At 34.1% G+C, this 27,123-nt stretch overlaps 2 protein-coding genes across 2 annotated transcripts in view; one reads left to right on the top strand and one right to left on the bottom strand.

Moving 5' to 3' along the window:
* Positions 1-26,745, bottom strand: part of LOC129005582 (guanylate cyclase 32E) — a 152,018-nt gene extending 125,273 nt beyond the window's left edge. The window contains exons 1-2 of the mRNA XM_054434507.1: positions 26,631-26,745; positions 9,116-9,171 (exon numbers count right to left, since the gene is read on the bottom strand). The gene's annotated coding sequence lies outside the window, so the exon portion shown is untranslated. The remainder of the gene's footprint in view (positions 1-9,115; positions 9,172-26,630) is intronic.
* LOC128995454 (uncharacterized protein K02A2.6-like) lies at positions 431-4,579 on the top strand. The gene is made up of 2 exons (XM_054420475.1): positions 431-482; positions 1,428-4,579. Exons 1-2 carry the CDS (start codon positions 431-433, stop codon positions 4,577-4,579), a joined length of 3,204 nt encoding a protein of 1,067 aa, XP_054276450.1.
* Positions 26,746-27,123: the final 378 nt, after the last annotated feature.

The raw sequence follows: 27,123 nt of genomic DNA, 5'->3' as shown, positions 1-27,123 counted from the left end.
ATATGTATCCTCGGAGCGGTAGTGTTACGTTTGTGCAATTTGAGCCAAGCCGGTTCAGTAGTTGTTGAGTTTAGCTCATAAAAACACACAAACACCACCTCTTCTTTTTAATAATGTAGACATTCTGTTTTGATTAGGCTTATGTAATCCTCAGCATGAAAAACCATTTAAACATTATAGCTGTTATGAACATATGTAGTTGTTACCATAGCAACCAAAATGTTAATCATCAAAATGCTGTTTACTATTCTATTCTGATCTTTAATATAACACAGTTACTTCTATTTCAACACTCTGTCTTTTTATATTCTAATATTTCCACTCGAAAGTCATCTCAGTTGGCGACGATTTGGTAAAAAAACTATTATCAAGTCTTGTTTTATTCTATTATTTTCAAGATATTTTATTTTGTTAAACATTTCAACTTAAAATGAATGAAGAACAATTTGAAAGACTCATGAATGTTTTGGCTGCAGCTCTAGGTAATAAAACTTCAACTCCTCAGATCAATCCTTTTGAACATTTTGATCCAAATAATGATAAATTCAAATCATATTTAGAACGTTTTGAAAATTATTGCAATTTGAAGAACATTAAAGAAGACAAGATGAAAGCTCAACTCCTGTGCTCATCAATTGGTAAGGAACATTACAATAATCTGACAACTCTTTTGGGCCCAGACAATCCTGTAAAAGACCTTAATTTTTCAAAATTAATCGAACATTCCACAGTGATGTTGTCACCTACAGTATCTCATATTGTTGCACAACACTATTTCCTCAGTGTTTCACAACAGTTGCATCAATCTATCTCTGATTTTGTCACAGTCCTGAAAAGTAACCTGAATGATTGTAATTTTTACACTTCTTGCAATGAATGTGAAAGTAAAATTTCAATTGCTGATGAATTTCTCCGCCCTCAATTTATTAGAGGACTAAAAGACAATTGGATACGTGAACAACTTCTACAAGACACTAATCTCAACAGTTTTGATACACTCCTCAAAAAAGCAATTGCCCTAGAAGCTTCCCGCTATGAATCAAATAAAATTTGTAACCCTGTCACACAATCATCAAGTGAAAATGCACATACACACAAAATTGATAGGCATTCAAGGTCTAAGACAAAGGAATGTCAAAGTTTCAAGCAATTTAAGACTCCCAAATATGATGACCGCATTTCCAATAGATCTCAATCACAACATTTCCGTAACAAAAGCTTAAAAAGACACGTTGACTACAAAGCATTGGGTATTGATGGACTTTGTTTCAAATGTGGTCGATCAAACCATCAGTCTAATGAATGCAAAACTAATCGGAATTATCTTAAGTGCACTTCCTGTGGAAAACAAGGCCACGTATCAAAAGTGTGTATAACGTCTCTACTAAAGAGCTCTAAAACAAACACCCTGTTGTCTCACTACACAGAAGATGAATCCAGTCACCCAGATGAGTATGGAATCACACAAATCAAAGATGTAGAAGATCTTTACATAGTAGGACCAGACTCAGACAAATACATGGTTACAGTCACTATAAACAACAAGCCTCAGACATTTGAAATAGACTCTGGTGCACGATTTTCCTTAATCTCAGAAACGGACTTTGATAAACTTGGACTTAAAGTGCCACTTCAACCAACTCCTATCTCATTTCGCTCCTACTCTGATCATATAATAAAACCTAAAGGTAAAGTAACTGTCTCAGTCTCTTACAATACAAAATCACTAAATACTGATTTATTTATAGTACCTGCTGGTCATTCTGCTTTGTTAGGACGAATTTGGATTCGTGGACTTGGAATTGAACTCAGTGAGGTAGACAACAGAAAGCAATCACCGATGAATACAGTTGATGTTAATTTAGTTCCGTCTCTAGACGATATATTCGAAAAATACTCAGAAATTTTCGAAGAAAGAATCGGATGTGTTCCCAATGTTGAAGTCAAACTCCAACTCAGAGATAATGAAAAACCAGTTTTTACTAGGGAACATGATGTCCCTTTCGCATTACGAGAGAGAGTAGAAAAGGAACTTACAACCCTCGAGTCTCAAGGAATCATAACTCCAGTCGCATCAAGTGATTGGGGGTCACCATTGGTTGTTATCCCAAAGCCAGATGGAGGAGTCAGACTATGCGTAGATTACAAGTGTGGGGTTAATTCAAAACTTGTCTCATCTAACCACCCCATTCGACGCATTGATGATGTCCTACATAGTCTCCGCGGATCAAGATACTTCTGTAAGTTGGATCTTCATAAGGCATATTTGCATCTAAAAGTCGATGAAGAGGGAAGTAAGATTCAAACAATATCAACCCATAAAGGAATGTTCAACATGAATCGTCTCAGTTTTGGAATAAAAACAGCCCCTTCTGAGTTTAATCGAATTTTGTCACAATTATTAAACGGATTATCAAAGGTAGAAGCATACTTTGATGATATCATTTATCACGGAGAAACTCTCGAAAAGTGTATGAAGAACCTTATTGCATGTTTGGAATGTCTCAAGAAGAATGATCTACATCTTAACAGAACAAAATGTGTTTTCTTCAAGGAAAGTATTAATTACCTTGGACATGTGGTGTCATTCAATAAGATTCAAAAATGCCCTAAAAAGGTTGAAGCAGTTACTCAGATGCCTCACCCTCGAAATGTTGATGAGTTAAGACGCTTTCTTGGCTTAGTTACATACTATGCAAAATTCATTCCTGACTTCTCTTCAAAAACACATCCGCTACGATGTTTGCTTCGAAACGGAGAAAAATTCTTTTGGTCAGCTGCTGCAGAAGCCTCATTTCTGAATCTGAAATCTGAACTTTGTAGTGATACAGTTCTTATTCCTTTCGACCCATCAAAACCAGTTATTCTCACAACAGATGCTAGCCCAACTGGAATTGCTGCAATACTCAGTCATGATATCGATGGTCAAGAAAGACCAATTGCATATGCATCCAGAGCATTGACTCAGGCTGAAACCAATTACAGCCAACTTGATAGAGAAGCTCTAGCAATCATCTACGCAGTCACCCATTTTTACAATTACGTTTTTGGTAAAAAATTCACTCTTGTCACCGATAATGAACCATTGTCACATATCTTTCATCCAGGACGTGCCCTGCCACGAATGACATCATCTCGCTTATTGCGTTATTCTTCATTCCTCAGTGGTCTTGACTATACAGTTCGATGCAAGAAAGGGAAAGAAAATGAAAACGTGGATTGTTTGTCTCGAAGCCCAGTTCAATCATCAATTTCATCTGAACTAACATTCGACAAAGAAATAAACACAATCAATGCAGAAACCTTACTTCAAATCTCCAGCACTGTTATAACCGCAGAAACGATAAAAGAAGATACAGCAAAAGACCCTGAGCTTCAAGTTCTTTTGCATGAACTGAAAAATAGTCGCAAAGATAGCCCTTACATGATCTCAGACAACATACTTTTCCGATCAGATCGAGTCGTAATTCCCAAACGTCTTCAAAATCAAATTCTAAATGAGCTCCATGAATCACACCTCGGGATTACTAAAATGAAACAGCTTGCTAGAAGATATGTATATTGGGAAGGTATGGACAAAGAAATAGAAAGACTAGTGAAAAGCTGTGAAGCTTGTGCTAAAGTTCGTCACAATCCACCAAAGGCTCCGGTACATCCGTGGGATCAGCCCGATGATAACTGGGCAAGAGTGCATATTGATTATGCCGGTCCATTGGATGGAAATTATTTCCTCATGTGTGTAGATGCAAAATCAAAGTGGGCAGAAGTTCGCATTCTTCGAAATGCTCCTTCCTCAGCAACGACGATGGCACTACTTGAAAACATTTTCTCAGTCCATGGGTACCCCTCGTTCTTAGTCTCGGACAATGCCACTATATTCAAAAGTGAGGAATTTATCAACTACTGTAAAGAACGTGGGATTTTCCAAAAAATTACTGCCCCTAACCATCCTGCAACAAATGACCTGGCGGAACGAAACATACAAACTTTAAAGAGAAGACTTATTGCTGCTGCCAATGATCCAACCCCAATTACCACAAAGCTACAAAACATTATGTTCAGATATCGAGCAACACCTTTGGCATCAGGCAAGACTCCAGCAGAGTTGTATTTGAACAGGAAGATTCGGATTAGACTTGACACACTTCTCCCTAACCCAAAGGCAAAACTTCCATCAAAATCAATTGCTCCTCTTCGTGTCCGCTCTCTTAAAGTGGGGGAGAGGGTTCAGGCAAGAGTTCACCTGGGAAATAAAGACATATGGCAGTTTGGTACAGTCAAGAGAAAATTAGGTCAATACCATTACCTTGTTGAATTGGATTCTGGACGAAGTTTAAAACGACACATAAATCAATTGATTTTGACTCTTGTATCCAAGAAGAAAGTTACCTTTACAACACAAAACAAACAAGATAGTTCTGTTGTTCCAAGAAGGATTCCTATTAGAGACTGTCAAGCACCACCACAAGAGATCCATCCAGAGTCTGAATCAAATACAAACAATCCAACAGAACTAGACGGTAGTCTAAGGGAAGAAAATCTAGACAGACCTCAAGCCACAGAACAAAAAGAAAATTAATTAACTCGTCCTTCCAGACAACGCAAGGTTCCGTCCTATCTTAAGGACTTTGATCTCCAGTGATTAAGTGGGGGAGAATGTTATGAACATATGTAGTTGTTACCATAGCAACCAAAATGTTAATCATCAAAATGCTGTTTACTATTCTATTCTGATCTTTAATATAACACAGTTACTTCTATTTCAACACTCAGTCTTTTTATATTCTAATATTTCCACTCGAAAGTCATCTCAATAGCTAATGAAATATATGTTATAAATATAAATTAAAACTATCGAAAAGTCTGAATTTCATAATGAGAACTGTTGTAGTTTGCTTGTTTATGAACATATTTTGATCAAATTTGGAAAATGTATTTATTTCTTACTAACTATTAACATTAAAAAAAAACAGTTTTACCCTCCCTGATGCAGCAAACCTAAGTACTTGTTAAACTAATTCTATTTAAATCAGGAATAAATGCTATATTTTTAAGTAGACATTTTAGTCTAAATCCAATCAGTCAAATGGAACTTCGCTTAGTCTGCAGGTTTGCTGCGGCGGGGGTATTTATAATAGTTGCATTCCTCAAATAAAGTTAAAGATGCATGTTAATGCAATGTTCCCCTATTTATGTGCTAATTAAATACTTCAAACATTGCATTAACATGCATCTTTAACGTTTTTATTTGAGGAATGCAACTATTATAAAAAATAATTGTTTACTCTTTTAATTTGCGTAATTAAAGTAGTTCAGTGCTTGTAGTTTAAGTGGCTGTACTAATATAAATTTAGGTAAAAGTTTAATATTGTATATAGTGGGTGGCTTTTATATTGCATCGATAACATTGTATGGTCGCCATTTCATTGAACAGTATTAACAGTATTATTAAATAAACAGGGTTGGATACTTATGGTGAATCGGGAAACTAGAATTCTATTTGCTTGTCAATTACTACAGTTTGTATTTTTGAGCAATTCTACATATTCTAGCTATAAATACTTTCTTATCAAATGGCGACCATACAAAGTAGGTATTTTAAGCCAAGTATGAATGGAGATGAGTGGAGGGTGAGTTGGTGTGATTTTGTAGTCTTGTTAGTGACTAAGGCCGACATCTTCCTTAGACACAGCTATTAATTAGCCCATACAGCTAATGGCAATTATGGGACCTACAGTTTATAGTGGAATCCGAACCAAATTTTTTCCTTAAAATTTGTTAAAGGTAAGCTAATTAAATTATCTATGTTCTTTATTAGAAATTATACATTATTCAAGTATTTTAGAAAGTGAATCTAGATATCTAGAAGGCTCTGGGATAAGGTATTTTAAGACATAAATTTTCCAAGCCAACTCGTTATTTAATGTGTATTTATAAGCTATTCCCAAACAAAGTACTGTAGGCCTAAATGATTTTAGTTTATTTAATTTATTTTAATAAAAGAACACAGTCTTAAATTAATATAATTTAAATTGAAGCATTGATTTTACCAAGTGGAAAATGCTGCTCTCCTTAAAATTAATAAACTTTGATATTGATGTGTCGATTAGCCTCCAGAGGCTTGACGGGATTACGAGCTGAGTTTTGATAAGAATTTAATTATCATCAGCAGACAACAGGCTCAAGTCGCGGAGTACCTTAATGGCTTATCTTCCATCCACAGGATCACCTAGATGTACTATTTTAGGTCGTTATTGATATTATGCCACTTTGAGCAGCGATTTATAGTTTATACCACGAACGAATATTGTATAAATTAATTTAATAGAGTGGAGGAAATGTATTTTCGGCAAATTTATATCATTGGTAAAATATTTTGGTTAAGAGTAAAGAGTTGCCTTATTGTAAATCGTATTCATAGTATATATTTAAAGTAGGTTTAAGCTTAACCCACGTATCCATGCAACAATATGTACAATACAAGAAAGTAGCAGTGCAACAGTATAACAAGAAATATATGTGTCAGCAATATGTCAGTGGTTAGAAAGAGTCGTCGTATATGTGATGATATCAGCGTTGCACATGCATACCTTGACACATATTATGCTGATGTGTGGTCTCGTGTTTTGCTCGTATGTTTAGTTCAAGCTCAGAGTAAATAAAACAAAATTTACTCTGAGGTTCAAGCGATGATAATAACTAACTTATTAAATAATACCCCCGCCACAGAAAACCTGCAGAATAAGCTAGTTTCCATTTGTCTGATTTGATTTCCATTTGAATCTATTTAAATAGCATTAGGTTAAATGAGTACCTAGGTCTTCTGCTTCAGGGAGCGTAGTGAAGTGTGTAAAATGTATCTCCACAAGACTAACATGGGAATTTTTCATTTAAATTTTATTGAATTTTCTTGTTCAATAACAACTGTACAAGAACACTTCAATATACTTAATTGAGCGGAGCGAGCGAAGCTCGTAACGTCAACCCTTATGTATGTCGTGATACACCAACACCTTCTAGACGGCTAAAGCAATCATTTTTAAAATTTTGCATGGCAATAAAGACCACATCGGCGAATGCTGACATCTATAAGGCGTTAAAAAATTCTCTAAAGACTCCGCCCCACGTGCTCTCAAAGTTTTTATCTCATCTTTATGGAATCAGTATTTGACATACAAAAAAGGCATAAGATCAGCTGTTGGCTTAAAGGAATGATTGCAACTTTACTATTATCACGATATTAGAACAGAAACTGTAAGGATCATAAACATAAACAAATGATGTCACTAGCGCGAACGTTTCCAATGATATGTTCTTTTTGTGTTCTTAACATATCAGAGCTTGCAATGGATGGGGAAAACTAATCTAAACTATTAATTAGAAGTTAAAATCACATGTGAAAAAGACTAAGTTACGAATTTTTAAAAGGACTTTGTCAATACTTAAAGAAACAATTACGAAGTTTTAGATCATCCAGGGCATAGGTTGGATCTCTGTAAATATTTTACAGTTTATTTCGACTCGATAAACACTTTTAATAATGCCACGAGGTTCTTTTTTGTAGGACCATGTTTACGGTGTAACCAACCGGCGCGGCGGGTGGAACCCTCTTAACTAACTACAATAAGGGAACTTTACCTTTTCCTACATTTGGTATGAATTGAATAAAACTCGAATAGTCATTTCAACAATTTCTTTTCAATGCATCACTTTGAGTTATAGGGGATGACACGGGGCCTTTTAAATTTGGCAAATCGAGTGTAAGTAACTCTTGGATGATTGCCTTGGGGTGATGTGAAAAATCTGTGGCTATTGTTAATGTAAAAGCTGTTAGGTACTAATATTTACAACCTAATAGGTTCAAAGACTCTTAATTCAAAACGTATAAAAACCAGTTCAGTTTTATTTAATTTTAAAATAATGTTTGTGCCTTGAATTGTCAGTAGGATAGTTAGTTGTTTTAAAGCATCAGCAGTTTACAAAATTGTAATTAATAAAAAAAAAAACATTACTTATAAACTTTCTCAGGGAGTTATATTTGAAAAAAATTTATTCATCAATACTTACTTAATTGTTTTTTAAAATATTTTGTCCACATTATATTAGTAAAAAAGACAAACGTATTTAAACAGAAATACCCCCACCACAGCAAACCTGCAGCGAATTTCCATTGACCTGTTTGGATTTTCATAGGTTATATCACATATATGACCTGTATTATACCCTTAGGTTATACGAGTAACTAGGTTTGCTGCTACAGGAATTGTAATAAATTGTTTTTTCTAGAAAAATATTAATAGCTTACTGTGAAATAAATGAATTTGCCAAGTTAAATCAAAATATATCCCTGAACAAGCAAACCACAGCAGTTTACTTATTCTCAATAAGAATAACAAGGAGGGGGAGCGAGCTGGCGTAGTGGTTAGAGCGCGGGACCTCAGGCCCTGAGATCCCGGGTTCGATCCCCACCAAGTCACGAATGGATTTTATCTAAGTGATGATGCCGCAACCCCTAGGTCTAGCCTGAAGTAATGTGAAAAACAATCACAGGCTCGGGGATAATATGGGATAGTATGGGAATTTGAAATTAATATTTTTTGAATTTTCTTAACATCAATATACCAAAATATTGTTATTTAAGCTATTCAAAACAGTTCTGAAAGTGTTAAAGTTTATGTGTTGATGGTCAAAAATGAGAAAACCCAATTTTTACTTCATAAAACCACCCAAAAATCCCCACCCTCATGGTCCGATCACGCCGGTTTGCAAACTCGTTCGAATAAAGGTTTACATGTTTTTACAACATTTATCAAAATTAGATTATATTGGTTGAATTATTGTGCTAACGGGCACAAACATATGTAGGCCTATATGAATTGGAACAGATGGTGTTTTTGGCCTCTGGGGGCCTAAAGATGAAAACCTAATTGGTTAATAACAGTGTAGTATTTATTATAGCTAAAACAAATAGGTAATATTTTGTTAAAACCCTCTCATTGAGTTCATAACATCCAATAGATTCGTTGCGAAAAAATTGTTACAATGTTTAAGTAATACTATGTTAAATAATGTTATTACATGATGCAGTTCTAATTTAGAAGTAAATCATACTTACGTTTGTATTATTGCTTCTTAATATCACACATTGATGTAATGCACTCGGACAGACATCTGAAATAAAATTGTAATTAATTATGTATATTGTTTTACAGATATTTCATTTAAAGGCAACCTTTAACTTATATGTAGTATTGTGTATTTTCCCAACCGATAATCAAATTCAGCGTGAAGAGGTTTTACATTTCGTTAATTTTAGGTGGAAATTGGCATTATTTGGCTTGTTAAATATTGGACATACAATTAATAAGAGACAACAAACTGGATCTGTTGCAATATAAATTGAATACAATGACGTGTTGTTGGTAACCTAATAGATTCAAAAAGACAGAATTTTAAATTTCAGAACTGCGCCAGTAATACAAATGAAGACTATGGTTTAACTGCCGCCAATCTTAAGCGTTGTAGGGTTAGTTAAAGAGGTAATACCGGGTGATTCACAATGAATAGTCTGGTTTTAATGCTTTATAACCTTTATACTATTAAACTTACCGCTATATAACACACATAAAATAAAAAAAGCAACTCAAAGAGTTTATGTCTTCTAAAGACACATTATTTAACAAAATCGATCCGGTAGAACTGCAGATTTAATTATTCAAAGTTAAAAAGTAATCTCCAGCTTTTTCACCACTAAAAATTTGAGGTCGCTTGACGTTTTTTGAAATAACTTTTAAATGGTGTGAAAATTGACCAAAGTGGAAGGAAATAGCCTATTCCGAAAAAGAATAAAATTTCCTTTAATTTACTATTATGCATTTCTTGAAAATACTCATTAAAGGCAGCCAAAGATTATCTCAAAATAAAAATATGTGAAAATTTCCGTTTTTAATGTAGACAATAGACATAACTAATTGGGATTTTCAATTTTTGTTCTATTCTGACAATTTTTGGCTGCCCTTACTGAGTATTTTCAAGAAATGTATAATAGGAAATTGTAGGACATTTTATTCTCTTTCGGAATATTTCCTTCCACTTTGGTCGATTTCCTCACCATTTGAAAGTTATTTCCAAAAACTTCAATTATTTGTAAAGTAATCCTCTTAGCTGGAGAATATTTTTTTTATTTGGGCAGTTGAAGAATTCACCTATTACGAAACCAAGTTTAAAAATACACTAATACCGTTGCATAATAATTCCAGAATTATCGTAATATATACAGTCCAAATAAATTGTTAAACCTCTTCAAATATCCTGTAAAAAACTTCAATCAGCCTCTACAATATAAAATCCCCAAATAAGAGTCATACAATCCTGCAACCAAGCTAAATGTAAATGTAAATCAAATGACTACTCATTTTTAGTCAACTTACGGTAACCAATAACAACGGACTTTAACCATCGTAACCTACAAATTGTACCACAAGGCTCCTGATTTTAACTCTAGGAGTGGCCCGAGCTTAAGTACTGCCATCAATCCAACTAATTACCGTGGTAGACTTGGAGGAATGTATTGTGATGACCGCCATACATGGTCTAGCAGCTGCTACATTCAGCACTCTCTGCTGGCCGTTAGCGATTGCTGCAATTACCTATCATACGTCTAACTGCATTGATGTGGGGTTTATTACTAAATACTCAGATCAGTTCTCAACTTTCTACACATCCCTGCAACATAGATTATAACGTTTGTTGAGCCTACTTACTATCATTTATATTTTGTTCCGAACAATAATTCATAATGTTTCTTGGTACAGTAAAAATCAGGTACAGTAACATCGTGAGCTACAAATGTCCGACAAGCAGTTTGCGATATATAAGATGAGAGAACATTGTTTAAAGTTTCGTGGGCATCGATATCAACAGATGATACATCAAGTTCGTTTTGAAAGGTATATTAATACAGTTATTACTTGTTGCCAATTTTAAATTGTGTTGGAACAGCTATGCCATAAACTTTTATCATTTTTAAGAGTCTTTAACGTGCTTCTAACCATCTAACCATCGACAATGTTTAAATGATAGTTTAAGTGATCATTTGCAAACAATTAACAAACTTGATCGAGATTTCGTGAGAGTTTAGCCAGACAAGACAGATGTTACCAGCTGACCCGCATCTCAAGTGATGTTGATGTTGCCAGAAATACGTCTCAACAGGCTTTACCAGGGTTGAATGTTTTACCATAGACTGTTTGACATAATGTAGGAACGTTAAAGTAAAAGAGCTCCAGTTGAATTGGATTTATGTGAATTCAATTATATTTACATTATTATAATTAACGGTTCTTTATATCGGTGGATTATAATAAAAATTTGTTTTTTAAAGTATATAAATACGTACAATAATTAGCAATAAAAATGGCAATTTTTAAGAATCAAATTCAAATTGTTTTATTTGTGGTATATAATTAAATACCTGCAAATTTAACATGCTAGTTGATTTTTAATAAACTAATACGTGTTCGTTGTTAATAATTTCTTTTTATAAGTTTCATTCTAGTAAATATCAAATTCGAATTCCCCCTATCAACTGTATAGGGAAAGTATAGGTTTTATATTATATTGAATCTCTATTAAAGCATAACGAACCTATTACTCGATGATGCCATACAACGTAGCGCGATGTTCCACTCATATGGAGTGTAATCAATGCTTATTGTCATCTCTCTTTTATACCCGGCGATTCGCTAAAGCGTTCATTTCATTGTGAAAGGGCTTTCAAACGAGAGCTAATAAACGAATATCAGTAATTTATACTCTTAAACACGGCCATAGAATATATTTTTAAAATCATCTATCTGCACGGTACAATTAAACATCATACTGCCGAGGCTATTTTATTATACAGGGTGGAACGAAGTTAGTGTTAAAAAATTGTATGTCTTAAACTACTAAGTATTGGTGACAAAATGGCACCAATTTAAGTTTCCATACCCTCACAGGTAGGGAATAACGGACAATTTTAGATTTTTTAAAAATATTTGTATTTGCTTACATAAAATGGCCATAAGTGCACTAAACATTGTTTTTATTCCAAATTCATTGTCATTTTTAGAATCCTCGTTAAATTTCCAATATTAATAGTACAAATTCATTGGGATGAAACTTCTGTATAAGCTCTTATTTGGCAATGGAAGTTTAAATTTGTGATTTTTTAGAAAAAAGTAATAACTTTTTCCAACGTTTTTCTATACTACACTGGACTCTAGAGAGTGTCAGTTATTACTAAAAACTTCGGCAGTTAATAACCTTTAAAATGATGTATAAACATCTACTGTTCGTTTGATTTGTCGTTCTCAAATTTAAGAGTTTTTCTTTAAAAACACGGAACGGCTAATGTTTAATTTCCTGTAAAAAACATGTATTGGCTTCAATGATATGGCAGCAGCTGCTTTAAAAATCATGTTTAAATGGGTAATATTGCAATTTTCAGAGTCCTTGTAAAATTCCTAATATATTGAGGAATTGTTAGGATTAAAACCTCATGAACCTATGTTTTGTGATGTATCTTCATTTAGGGTTTTTTTCTTTTTTACTAGCATAACTTAAATATCGTTTACGGTGTTAGTTCTATGGTACATTCAACCGATGTGCGAGATTGAATTAATGCAAAATACACAACTTGAACAATGATAACAATGATAAAGATGGGTCATATGGTGTGATTTGCTGGCATGCCAGGTCGCCAGACAGAGTCCACTGGACTTGTTTTGTGTGGCTATGTGGAGGGAGTACTTGGTCTCCTCATCTTTAATGGAAGATAAAGATAAGGAAATTGAAAACTGGATAATGAATGCAGATGTTCTAGTCAGAGGAACGTTGTATTTTAATGTTACTGTTGGTGCCACTTACAAAAAAACTTGGCTGTATATCAGGGAAAATAAAGGAGATAAAAAAATAAAACTCAAGTAGTTGGCATCAAATAGAAGGAAACTATTAAAACGTTAAGGAAGTAAGGAACAGTTATTTAAGTTTTGAATATTGTGTGTTTTAGAATTAACTTTTATTTTTTGTGTAAATAAGTTAAACTACGTATTTCTGAGGTTTTAACAATTATTTTACTAAAGAAATATATCACTTGGCTGATTTTCATTAGCATGTGTTCATTAGCACTACAATCTAATTGCTATACTTTTTAGGTTAATTTTGTGTTTTCGGTAAACATATTGACAACATTGTAAAGTGTAGTATCTACATAATTTTAGAGGTTACTCCATTGGAAGTATTTGCTTATGTTTAGAAAATAATCTTAAGTTAAATGTACCATGTGTGACTTTAAACAATATTCATTGTATTCAAAAAATTAAAATGAATACAAGTTTAACATGTTTTCACAAAACCTACGTTTATATGGATGTCAATCCTAATAGATCTTTAATATTCTTATAATAAATCTCACAAACAACATTACAAACGGACACAATAAACATTACAATAAAACCTATTCAAATATAATTGTTATTGCAGCTATTGCCATATTATTTAAGCAAATACATGTTATTTTAAAGGGAGGCGATTTTGGCCATTCCGTGTTTTTCAAGAGAAAATCTTAAATTTGAGAACGACAAATCAAACGAACAGTAGATGTTTATACATCATTTTAAAGGTTATTAACTGCCAAAGTTTTTAGTAATAACTGACACTCTCTAGAGTCCAGTGTAGTATAGAAAAACGTTGGAAAAAGTTATTACTTTTTTCTAAAAAATCACAAATTTAAACTTCCATTGCTAAATAAGAGCTTATACAGAAGTTTCATCCCAATGAATTTGTACTATTAATATTGTAAATTTAACGAGGATTCTAAAAATGACAATGAATTTGGAATAAAAACAATGTTTAGTGCACTTATGGCCATTTTATGTATGCAAATACAAATATTTTGAAAAAATCTAAAATTGTCCGTTATTCCCTACCTGTGAGGGTATGGAAACTTAAATTGGTGCCATTTTGTCACCAATACTTAGTAGTTTAACAGATAAATTTGTTTAACACTAACTTCGTTCCACCCTGTATATGTTCAAATTTTAGAGCTTTTTAAAAAAATGCGTTCTATATTTTAAACACAACTATCTTGCTGTATGGATAACGGAGCAGAATGGATAACAAAATAACAAACATAGCAGGTAAGTTAGATTGGATTGAATTAGAAATGATTGAGTCAATCCAGGTATATTTTACATACATATTTTGTAAATGATAGAACACAGGGCTGTGTATGTACCAGGCAGATATGATACAACATACAACCACCCTGTTGACCACAGATACTGGGATTGTGTTGACACAGTGCCTCTCGTTGAGAGACGACTGTTACTAACTAGGCACATAAGAACAATGAACATTGGTGTTACACTGCTTGTTACTCAGAGTAATGATGCATAAGATGTAATTTAAGCTTGTAATTACTTTTTTGTACATATCAAAACCTTAATACTTAACCAAAAGCCTGATTTCAATTTTTAATTAAGAGAACGAAAGATAAATAATTTACGTTGAAGATTTTCTAGTTCAAATATGTGGTCGCAATATTATAAACTAGATAGCCCGTACTTTGCGATGCGAAGATGTGATATTTACATTTGGTGTTTAAAATATTTAAACATCCTTCACCAACGTTTTTAGAAACAAAATGCAACTGTATTTTTCATTTGACCAAATGCCATGGCTTTTAATTCAGGTAAGTGGTGAAGATTTATTTGGCAATATAGTTGAAATATAAAGAGGCGCATTTTTATAAGAGAGGGTCAGGCTTACAAATGACCATGGGATTGCGTCGCAACTGGAAAAACTTACTGTGTACCCTCATTCACAGGTCCTCATTATCCGTCAAATCCCAGGTCCTTGGTGAACCATGAGATCCTTTTGACTACGGTGACCCGTTCTTCCCTTTGATCTCCAGTAGATAGGCCAAGGGATCTCAACGCAGACATTGTAGGGATTGACACTTAAATGTCACGTGGAAGGCTGTCTCCTCCTCCACTCCACATTTCCTCATAAGAGGCTTTCAACTTGAATTCCCATCTTGTGTAGATGTCCGCGGAATACCCATTGCCTGCGGATGAAGCCAACCACTTTCCGTAGGGGGCTTTCAGCTTCTTCGTTTGCACACTTGTCAGCTCCCTCATTGGCCAGCAGTACCTTTGTGACCTGTAACCAGTGTAACCCAACTAAGGATAACCTTCTTGTTCTCTCCCAGGGCTTTCATGGCTTGATGATAGTCCCATATACTGTCTTAGAGGTAAAATCAAAATCGTCAAGTGCCATTAGTGCTGCTTTGCTTTCCGAGTTCGTGTATATGGTTTGGCCTGTCAGACCACGCTTCAAACACACTCTTGCACACTCGGACAGGGCAACAACTTCCGCCTGGTATACAGTGGCCAGTTTCCCAGACTTACGCAAAACTGTGCCTTGGGTCTGACTCCAAATATTCCCGCCTCAGTGCCCGTTGGCTTTTTCGAGCCATCCGTATACCAAGTGATCCCCTTTTCTTGTATTCAGGTTCACCTTTTTCCCAGGCAGCTCTGGCATATAATATTGACATTGTATGGCTTTTCTAGATCTGTGATCTTCACCATCCTGTCTGGTAACATTTCCAACGTGTCCATGTCCACCTTGTCCACAATTCTTGTATGCTCACTGGAGGCATTATACTTCCAGTTGCCACTGCAAACCATTCTGTAGGCTGCCATCCTTGCCTCCCCTTTCACAATAAAGAGGAGCTGATGCATTATGAATATAATTTAACTATGGTTTGATTTTTAAAATATACACTTTATAGTTAAATACGTACTAAGTATTACAATGCTCACCAGCCAGTACAAGGCCCCACTAGAAAAAGTTTTTTTCTAGTGGGGCCTTGGCCAGTATTTGCGTTGTCATACATTTTATAAACTAATGGATATAGCTATTCATGTACAGTGGAAGTATTTTATTTGTGTTATCATTCACAAATGCTAATACAAATGGTATGATTTAAGTGTATTTAGGGTCTACAGGAAGATGCACAATAAGCTTCGGTTTACTTGCCAGGGCTCTGAATTGCCTTCTTATAAAGGGCATTTGAAACTTCACTATATATCTGGTGGTTTACCTTTGATCCAAAGGACTTATGTTTTTGCAAATTAATATTGTATGCGTCTCAAGGTTGAAACCCTTGTAATGTGATGCTTATCTTTTTGTCGGTGTTGATAAATAAAGATTTATTAAAGATTGACCTATTTTAAGCCCTTATATTTTACACTCCATATTAGAGAGGCATTTGTCAGCCTCGTAAAAGGTTTGGAATTGAATTGAAAAAGGAGTCAGATTTTTTAACACAAACGTTAGTAAAACAAATATGACATAGCACTTTTTACATCTTAAAAACGGAAATTGTTTTGTGATGCAGGTGGAAATAAATATCGCTCACAACACGCAGAGATAAGTTTTTCAATTAATATTTTATCATTTAGTGGATTTATATGAAATCTTAGAAGTTGTTTAAAATATCAGTAGGTTTTACTCCTACTTAACCATATAGCTTATAGTAGTATAGTTTTATACCATATAGTGATGGCCTTTGTTAATTTCAAGAGGTGGAAAGTAAATAATGTTTACATGCAACGGGAACAGCAGGCCTATAATGTTTAGATACAGTGGCAAGGACATAACCACCTGGCTGAAGGTGACATAACCAGGTCATCGCTATCACCTGCCTATTGTGTCACTTTCGCCCACCGAAAGTTTATCATCGATTTGAGCATTCAAGTCACACAAGAAGCATGAGCAATATACAGTATTGTACATAGTTCAGTTTTTTACTGTTGAAAACAACGCCTTTGTACTCGTATTTTGCACTCATGAATCACAGCCAATACACAGTTAATGCTGTTATTTTGAATAACAAAGAATATGCTAGGCTTTTTATTGGTAATTGAAATTAGCCTAGAAAACTCTCTTAAACATGTTGCAGTTACAGCAAAATTATGTAAAAATGAGAATTCACTAAATGAAAAGGAGTTTTTATTTATCAGGGATACAGAAAAAAGTTAAAATAAAGATAAAACGCAAACTAGCAAACGTAATTAACGTTACCTAGTCAATATAACCATATACTATAGGCAACATTGGCTGAGTTTTACATAGTCTGTGATACAACCTAGCCTTTCCTAACATTACATAACATAAAACAAAAATCTATGTTTTCCTACACTAACGGACTCAAAAGGAAACACAATTTCTCATTACAATATGATGATTACTTTTAAAATTACGACTACAAGATTAGTTCGGCCTACCTTTACTCCTTACTGCAAAGCTTGTTTTACCTACTCTCTTATGAAAACACCTTATGTATATTATTAATCGTTAGGAAATGCAATATTTAAAACATAAACTAAACTACGTTTAGATCCAATCTCGGCGTGAAAACTGGATTGTTTTTACTCAATATTCAACTAACTTTGTCTTCTAAACACAAACGTGGTAACGTTTTTAAATTAAATAAGACCAAAGAAAGAATTCTCGTCAAACTGTAGCAAATATATTGCACTTTTTACGTAACGAGAGTTCAAATACGTACTTTTACACAGGTTTTAAGGAAAACACGTCCCATACCATACGTTTTTGATCATCATTCCTTTCTACAAAAATAAAAATTGATGTTTTACAAAAACGAACTTGTGTATAATTAATCATGAAATAAACTCTTAGAGTTCTAAAAATAAAACTGATTGAGAAGTTTGTAAATATTTGACATGTTCAGTGGAAGTAAAGTGCTGAGGCAAATGTGTTCCGTCAACTTTGATGGCATTTCTTTTACGGCCTCTTATTTTATTTTTGATTGAAATACATCCAACAAAGTCAGTTACGCTTTCAATATGTTGTCTCGTGTCTGCTTCTAAATTACTTTGACGTTCAAAGTTTGTCCGTAAACTTACGTTGAAAACAAAAATGGTTTTATTGTTTGTGCGTAACAGTAACAGTACACCATAACCTAGTGGAAAGATACAGTTCACAAAGTAAAAGATAATGCATCGAATTTTAACTATATGGTATGTAAACTTGTTCAACCAATTGGGTAACGTTTAAACGCATTAGATAATTGAGCGAAGGTCTTATACGTCGATTCTTATATCAATTAGCCTTGTAGGAATCATTTCATCATACCAACTAATGCAGAGTGGCATTAGCGAATTTCCCATTATAGGGAATAACCGTAGTACTCATGGTAAGACCTGGGCCCGGGTCGATTTTACTTTTTCGTTTTGAGGTCCCTAGAAGGCAAAAACACCATCTGTTCAAATTCATATATACTGGCATGATCGGGATATGAGGACGGGGGTTTATAGGGGGTTTTATGGGTCAACAAAAAGTTTTCCCCATTTTTTACAAAAAAAAAAACAAAACATAAAATTTAGCAATTTCTTTACAAACCATTTTGTAGACCTTGAAAACAAATAATCCTACTAATATTATAAATGAGAAAGTTTGGATGGATGGATGTATGGATGTATGGATGTATGTTTGTGACAAGTGAACGCGAAAAATACTGGTCGGATTGGGCTGAAATTTGGCATGATGATAGCTCACATTCCCGATTAACATATAGGCATATTCTTATTTCAAAAATCCTTTCGGGCTCCGCCCCAGTGGCTCTGGAGTTTCCCATGTTAACCTTATGAGAAATGAAATTATTGAATCTTAACAGCTGTTTCAATTAAACAAGTTGGTTCTGTTCTGTGATGTTCAATAGCATTAAAGTTACAAAAATTACCAACAGGGTGCAGCACTATTATTTCTTTTACATTTATGACAACAGCTAATTTGCAACCAAAAGGTGAGTGAGCGCAGCGAACGAACTTCAACCTGGAGGCGAGTTAGCGTAGCGAACGAGCTAACCTGAAGGCAAGTGAGCGCAGCGAACGAGCTCCAACCTAAAGGTGAGTGAGCGTAGCGAACGAGCTCCAACCTAAAGGTGAGTGAGCGTAGCGAACAAACTTCAACCAGGACGTGATTGAGCCATGCGAACGAGATAATCTTGAAAATTAAGAAGTTAAACGGGGCAAAGCCCGCGGGTTACAGCTAGTATAGTATATATTGAAGCGTTGTTATTCACCTAATGGTTATGGATAAAATGCATGCAAATTGCAAGTGCATGCAAATTTAGAAAATGCATTTATTTCTTACTGAACTATTAATGTTTTCACTTTTACCCTCCCTGTTGGAGCCAATCTAAGTACTCGTTAAACTAATTCTATTTAAATAGGGAATACATGTGATATTTTTTTAAAGACGTTTTAGTGTAAATCCAATCAGGCAAATGGAAATTCGCTTAGTTTGCAGGTTTGCTGTGGCGGGGGTGTTTTTAATATCACTGTAGTTATTTGTGTAACTAGTGCGCGAAGTGACTATATATTTTCACAAGCGTTGAACGAAAATAGAATGTTAATACGAAACAACAGGTTAAGTCGTAGTATCAATACTCAAAGGCTGTGAAACGCTGCACCAGCTGATCATAGTCGTAGTGTTTTATCTTTTTAGGTGTTGCCAACTTATTCTCAAGCGTACATGTATTATGTGCCTTATAAATAAGCACACTGTTGTTTGGTTGGAATAGTGAAGTGCGGCAAAGTAAAATGAGTGCTACTTATACTGTCGATGTAAGTAAATGCAGCAATAACCTACTTTACTTTTTATAATCAGTGCAAGGAAGCCAGCTTTATCGGGTAACTCTGTAGGATAACAATATTTTGTACCAACAAATACAACAATACAGTGGGATTGGCTATTTAAAGTTTGATTTTTAATTACTAGAGCTTACCATTCTATTGTAATGGTGGACTTAAAAGATTAACTACAAAGTCTGAGGTTAAGCTGAAAATGGAATGCGTATTATACAGACAAAAACTATGCGTTTTTCGGTAAACTACAACTTTACGTTTATGTATATGATTTAATTCTTTCTCTTATAAAGTTTTAACTATCGAACTAAATGAATTTTAAGTTAAAATTATAGGCGTGTAATTTATTTCAGAGAGGAGTATTTTAATGGCTTAAAGAAATTTTCAGACGTAAACCATCGCTTAAAAATTAGTTTGGTAAGTAAAACAAATCTAGTTAATTAAATTTCTAAGGCTATCAAACGAATTGTAGTTCATTCATTAAATAATCAAATTGGAACATAGGATTTATTTTTAGAATTTTAATAACCTACAATGGCATCCAACTCAAACGATTATTGGTTGTCAGTAACAGTGGTTTCATATCTCACGTAACAACAGGATGCTATTGGCATTACTTACATTGATTAAAAGACCAATGCGTTGAATACACGGCCGTTGTCTGGTATTGACAGAATGCTATTTTAAAATCAATTGCAATTACCTGTTGTTGGATTTGTCAGTTGCCACATATCTTGCTGGTTGGAGCAACTGTGAGGTAATCATTGCGTTTATCTGTTGTTCGATTTGTCAGTTGCCACATATCTTGCTGGTTGCAGCAACTGTGAGGTAATCATTGCGTTTATCTGTTGTTGGATTTGTCAGTTGCCACATATCTTGCTGGTTGGAGCAACTGTGAGGTAATCATTGCGTTTATCTGTTGTTCGATTTGTCAGTTGCCACATATCTTGCTGGTTGCAGCAACTGTGAGGTAATCATTGCGTTTATCTGTTGTTGGATTTGTCAGTTGCCACATATCTTGCTGGTTGGAGCAACTGTGAGGTAATCATTGCGTTTATCTGATGTTGGATTTGTCAGTTGCCACATATCTTGCTGGTTGGAGCAACTGTGAGGTAATCATTGCGTTTATCTGTTGTTGGATTTGTCAGTTGCCACATATCTTGCTGGTTGGAGCAACTGTGAGGTAATCATTGCGTTTATCTGTTGTTGGATTTGTCAGTTGCCACATATCTTGCTGGTTGGAGCAACTGAGAGGTAATCATTGCGTTTATCTGATGTTGGATTTGTCAGTTGCCACATATCTTGCTGGTTGGAGCAACTGTGAGGTAATCATTGCATTTATCTGTTGTTGGATTTGTCAGTTGCCACATATCTTGCTGGTTGGAGCACCTGTGAGGTAATCATTGCATTTATCTGTTGTTGGATTTGTCAGTTGCCACATATCTTGCTGGTTGGAGCAACTGAGAGGTAATCATTGCGTTTATCTGTTGTTGGATTTGTCAGTTGCCACATATCTTGCTGGTTGGAGCAACTGAGAGGTAATCATTGCGTTTATCTGATGTTGGATTTGTCAGTTGCCACATATCTTGCTGGTTGGAGCAACTGTGAGGTAATCATTGCATTTATCTGTTGTTGGATTTGTCAGTTGCCACATATCTTGCTGGTTGGAGCACCTGTGAGGTAATCATTGCATTTATCTGTTGTTGGATTTGTCAGTTGCCACATATCTTGCTGGTTGGAGCAACTGAGAGGTAATCATTGCATTTATCTGTTGTTGGATTTGTCAGTTGCCACCTATCTTGCTGGTTGGAGCAACTGTGAGGTAATCATTGCATTTATCTGTTGTTGGATTTGTCAGTTGCCACATATCTTGCTGGTTGGAGCAACTGAGAGGTAATCATTGCGTTTATCTGTTGTTGGATTTGTCAGTTGCCACATATCTTGCTGGTTGGAGCAACTGTGAGGCAATCATTGCGTTTATCTGTTTTGTATCGACTGTCGATGGCATTTTCAAGGAATGTATCAATAATTTTTTGGGGGTAAGTAGTCCAAACCCATTAAATTTGTTCGTATATTTTTTATCCATCCTGTCCCTCTCACACCGAAATTCAAAACGCTTAACGCTGTACTAGCAGAACACCCACATACCTTGGAATGAGTACAAGTATTGTACTTGAAGGGATTAATGTGCTAAAACATTCCTTAATAACCCGAAAAGCATTAATTTTGAAAGTGATGTAAAGTAAAAAATGTATCTGAATTATAAATTTTGTCGGAATGGTTAATGTATCAGTACGGTCAACAATAAAAGAATGGGAGGCAATCAACTATAGATCGCCACTGATGATGTTACATACAACACAACTTATAAATTGTATTTACCTTTGTATATGTTTTTGAAAGAACTAAAATTAATCCTATTAAAATTAAAATTATTAAAATTAATCATATTATGTGTTCACGCTATTTTTTATTTTTTTTTCAGGTAAAAAAGACCCCCTTGATCATATACCATGCAGCTAATTCATTTGATAGCACATAAAATAAATAACTATAAACTGATTTATTGTTTGAAGTTTTAGATGGATTGACAATGTAAGGAACGCCTTATTTATCTGAGCTTGTTTATCTTTTTAAATTTTAAAATTCCAACTCTCTTTTTACTCCATATAAAGTTGATAAAATCTAAATCTTGCATGTTTATAAGTTTGCTGGGTTTATTTATTTTTTATTGGTTAAAGTGTATGTTATGTTCTAAAACGAATTTTTTATGTTGTCAAGAATATTTTGCGTTGTTTACTGAATAAATTTAAAAAAAATTTTAACATAAAAACGTGTATTACTTTTACATTTTAAAGTTTAAATCGTTAAAGTAATCTAATATCGGCAGGTAACTGAATCGTTACTGGCCCGCGGCTGATTGCACTAAAGTGGTGTTTCATCTGATCTGATAAACTTAATTTAACTAAATTTTATATCCGAACAACATCATTTAGGCAATCCTGTGTGCTGAATATAATTAATTGATTGTTTTGTAATTAAATAATTATTAAAACACTTTGAAAGTAATAATGGACACACATTAAACTCAAAGTAAACAAATTGATTTGTTTTTATATAGTAAAAAAATACATAAACTAATGAATGTAGTACATGTAACATTGAATGGGTTAACCGTTAAGTAAGGATTAAAACTCCCAAAGTGCAAACATAACAAAAGGTCGTTTGATGATCATCCAATTGCAAACCTCATTCAAACCGGGCGAAAGAGTGTTAGGGTTTAATATATTCGCAGATAAACACGAAAATCCAGCAGAGTTGCATAAATGCAAAACCAGTTCGTTACCGGTACTTAGGGCTTTTTGTTACTACGGTTAATAAACTCATGAATTGTAAATCATTTTCAAACTACATTGAAAGCTCCTGAATTGAAGATTTAATTAAGAGTTTTGACCCTGAAACATTTGTTGATATAAAAAGCGGCAAACATAGTAATTAATCACACAGTATTTTAACGTATTTGATTCTATCAGCATAAAACATTTTCATCAAGCTGATTAATGGAAATATACACCGTGTAAAGCTTTAAAACCTGCAATTTGTTGTTTTTGTTACCAAGCGAATTGGAAAATAATTTTCCTCTAAAATCTTTAAAAAATCTGAGTTTGAACGCCTGTCTTAATGAGCTTAATATTTACTGGCTGCAATATTTTTGAGCCACTGGCTTATATACTTAGCTTGGTCATTCGTTGTTCAAATTATTTCAATGTGCTTTGGTTTCCTGTTGGCAGAAAAGAATAAATTATTTCTCTAGTGGGCCAAGCCATCTAATTTTGGACACTGAAATACACATCATATTTCTATGGACCAGCTGTAACAATTATTTTATTTAAAAAGAAGCAGTTGAATCACAAAGTGATCTACAGTCAAATATTACACAGTTGTGAGAGCGAATCTGTAAGCTACATACAGCAGTAATGGCCGCCATACATGGTAGAACAGCGCTGGCTGGTGCCGATTGTTGTAATCACTAGGGCTACTTGCAATTCCGTCCGCGACAACGCCGATTTTATCACCCATTCTTCCAACTCAGTTGGACATTGCCTACTTTCCCTTCGGAATCTTCACCGTAGTAACTGTGTCGACGGTTTCTGTTGTGTTTCTTGGTAAGATTTGCAAGCAAAACTAATGTTACGCATCATAAGATCGGTCCATAAATTGCACGGTTTATTGTAACGTTTAAAATCGTACGTGACATTTATTTCCTATTATATGGCAGTTTGAAAATCAAATAGTGAACAAACCAAAATTAAATACGGTAGAACATTTTTATATACATTACACTTTTCCTGAAAATGGTTTAAAAATTATTGACGTTTGATATATTTTAAATTGACTAATCGCATTTTGTAATATTAATTTATGATCCTAAACTCTTTTCCTAAAGGTATAGCGTCAATCGGGTAATCTTCTAAGACCTTGCTCAACTTCGCCACAAAGCATCCATTACATAAAAGCTCGTGCAAGTCAACGTGGCTTGACAAAGTAGCTTTGCCACGAGCGCGTGGCTCATACACTGGCTGGTTACCAATATAATTGATTTCAGCATCACGTAAAAATACGTTGGTTCACTAACAGCCCTACTCAATTAGGAGTTAGATATATACACTTATTGCAATATTAATGTGCAATAATGTTTGTTGTTGTAATATACTGTGATATCATTATGTTCATGGATTGTGGAACGTAGTACAAAATTGTAATGGAACCGTGATGTATAAATCATAAAACACTATGATAGAAAATACCCTCTTCTACAGTATAGTGATAAGAGTAGATTACTTGGATTATAAACTGTACTGTATTATGGTATGATATATTGTACATAATGGTCAGAAATAAGTGAAACAGTTTAAAGAAACCCTCGGTTAAAGCTACGATCGAAAGATTAGCCAAAAGTTAAGAACTCAAATGATGGTAGGAATTTTCTGTAGGATGTTTAGTCCTATAAACAATGAAATTGGATGTAGCTTATTGTTGTTTGAGTCAGGAATTATTTTAACTTCTAAAAATTGGCAGTAAAAATATTAGACCTACTACAGTTCTTCTGTAACTTTTACCAACTTTTCTTCTTTTTTATACTACTGAAATGGTTTTGTTGAGCAGTTAGCTAATGTGACTTGCAGTAAAGAATTAAGTACCCTTTTTATTTATCCCTAGAAGTAGGTTCCTAAAGAAACAGTATGCCCACATACGAAACAACACCTTTATAGTGCATTATTGACGTTTGTATCGAAACTTTGTAACAGAACTCAAGAAACTTCTCGGAACTGCGAATACAAATATTGACTGAATTACATGCAAGAAGTGCTACAATGTTGTCAAAACTTGATTACATTTTTATCAATGCATCGATTCAATGTTACTTGTACCTAACTAAATTGATTGATGCGGTAGAGTTTTTATTAGTTTGATTTCCTCAAGAATACGTAACTTAGCTTATTTAAATACGTTTGGTAACATTTGCCCACAGAAAACAACGTTTTTGTAATGAGACTTATAAAATTAGGTATACATGTAAATTAGGTTAATTAGGTATTAGTTTTCCACAGAAAGATAATTTATTCCTGTGATTTTACAATGCTTTTAAAAAAAGCATGCAACGAACGGTTATATGTTATACGCTTATTCAAATAATATCTAATTGCCTATTAATATGATTCCGCAAATATTACGCATGCAAAAGGAAATTATTTCTTTTTTGATGAAGATCATAAGCTGAGCATACTTATCGAATCACTTAATATAGGTGCCACCAACACTATTTAAATTTATTGACTTAATATATACTGTAATATGACATTTTGTAGCTGTCGAGTGTGTTTATTGTAATATGTGATACAATATTCCAGACAATAACCCATCTCGGTCAAAAGCATTCAATACAAAATTGTATAGCTATAACAGACTAACTCGCAATCTAGTAGCTTATTATAGAACATTGTATTGCCAATAATTGTTAGATGATAAATTAAAATAAATTCACAGGAACATTAGGCCTACATATTATATATAAATTTATATTTTTATCAAACAGTCGCTGGAGATATCTTTTAGAAGCAAGACATTGTAGTATGTAATCTATTGACAATCCCCTCCTCTTTGAATCTTATATACGGAATCTCATTATCGGGTTCCTTATTAAAGAGACATCGGGACCAGTCCCAAGGGTGTGTATCGACAGCACAGCTGGGGGGTTTACACTATGACTAGAGAATATCTCGAGTAATGATTACACTCATAGTTAAATAGCTTTATAATGAATCTTGTAAAAATATGAAATATTGAGTACAGATAGTAATCAAATATTTCCCTGATCAAAAGGTAAAGAAAATAAGGTCTTGATTTATGAGATGTCTGAAAATTGAATGTGTTTTATGTACGATATTTGAGCTATGCAATTTACACAAAACACGCAACATAGCATACACGTCTAACTTTTTGCTTGGTACGATTATACAAAGGGCACATGTATAGCCTACATTGTTTGATTATTACAATACTTGTTCATAAGCCTTATAGCAAATGAATTATATTGTTAAATGCTTGGCATAGTTAGTATTATAAAAAAAAAATAAAAACTTAGTTGGACCCAATACGTCGCATAGTTTATGAGGACGAATATTTATTACTTAGTTTATGTATTTCCATTTATCATTTTACATTTTCTATCAAATTTTTTAGGTATTTTTATACTATTCAGAATGAAAAATCAGTTAACACTACGAACACACATTTTATGTAAGCCTTGTGCACAAATATTGTAATTTTAATAAAGACTTTTTGAACCTGCATATAATTAATTGCTATGAACGACACGATTTAGTTGCAATGAAAAGTTACGTAGCTTACCAAATATATTATGAAGGACAGTTCGGGATCAGACACATGAAACTCGCACGTAAGTATGTAGGTTACTGTCAGTGTTGTATGTGGGCAGAAACATCACCACAACTCAGGGCTCGAGGACAACCGTCCGCGACAACACCACGGCCCACACTGACTAGTGACTAGCTACTCGCTGCCAGCTGTTGTTGACACCATTGTTGTGTTGCCATGGTTACCAACCCAGCCTCATCTGGTCGTCATGACAACCGTCTGATGGTTTCCATTCCATCAAGGATTTTAAATTATTAAAAGAGACAATCAACAGCACACGAAAGATCCTGATTTGCAAACTGATATTAGTGTCTTATAATGCTAATGTATGTATAGTTGGAGAATATAAGAATTAGAATTTCTTAAAACAGCAATTATAATGTGAAATACATTGATTATATAGACGAATCTCACCTACTGAACTTTCTTATAAACCTAATTATCTGTTGGATTGGTGACATTGCTT

The sequence above is a fragment of the Macrosteles quadrilineatus genome, unplaced genomic scaffold (assembly GCF_028750875.1).
Source record: "Macrosteles quadrilineatus isolate MER2022 unplaced genomic scaffold, UCM_ALF_1.0 Scaffold_1__1_contigs__length_201487025, whole genome shotgun sequence".
NCBI classification, from domain to species: domain Eukaryota; kingdom Metazoa; phylum Arthropoda; class Insecta; order Hemiptera; family Cicadellidae; genus Macrosteles; species Macrosteles quadrilineatus.
The sequence above is the reverse complement of the archived record's forward strand: the minus strand, read 5'-3'. Positions and strand labels throughout refer to the sequence as shown.

Bases quoted from the DNA above. Each gene is read 5' to 3' on its own strand.
- LOC128995454 (XM_054420475.1), top strand. From the start codon at position 431: ATGAATGAAGAACAATTTGAAAGACTCATGAATGTTTTGGCTGCAGCT. The intron at 483-1,427 runs GTAATAAAACTT...CTCACTACACAG, and splicing joins TGTTTTGGCTGCAGCTCTAG to AAGATGAATCCAGTCACCCA.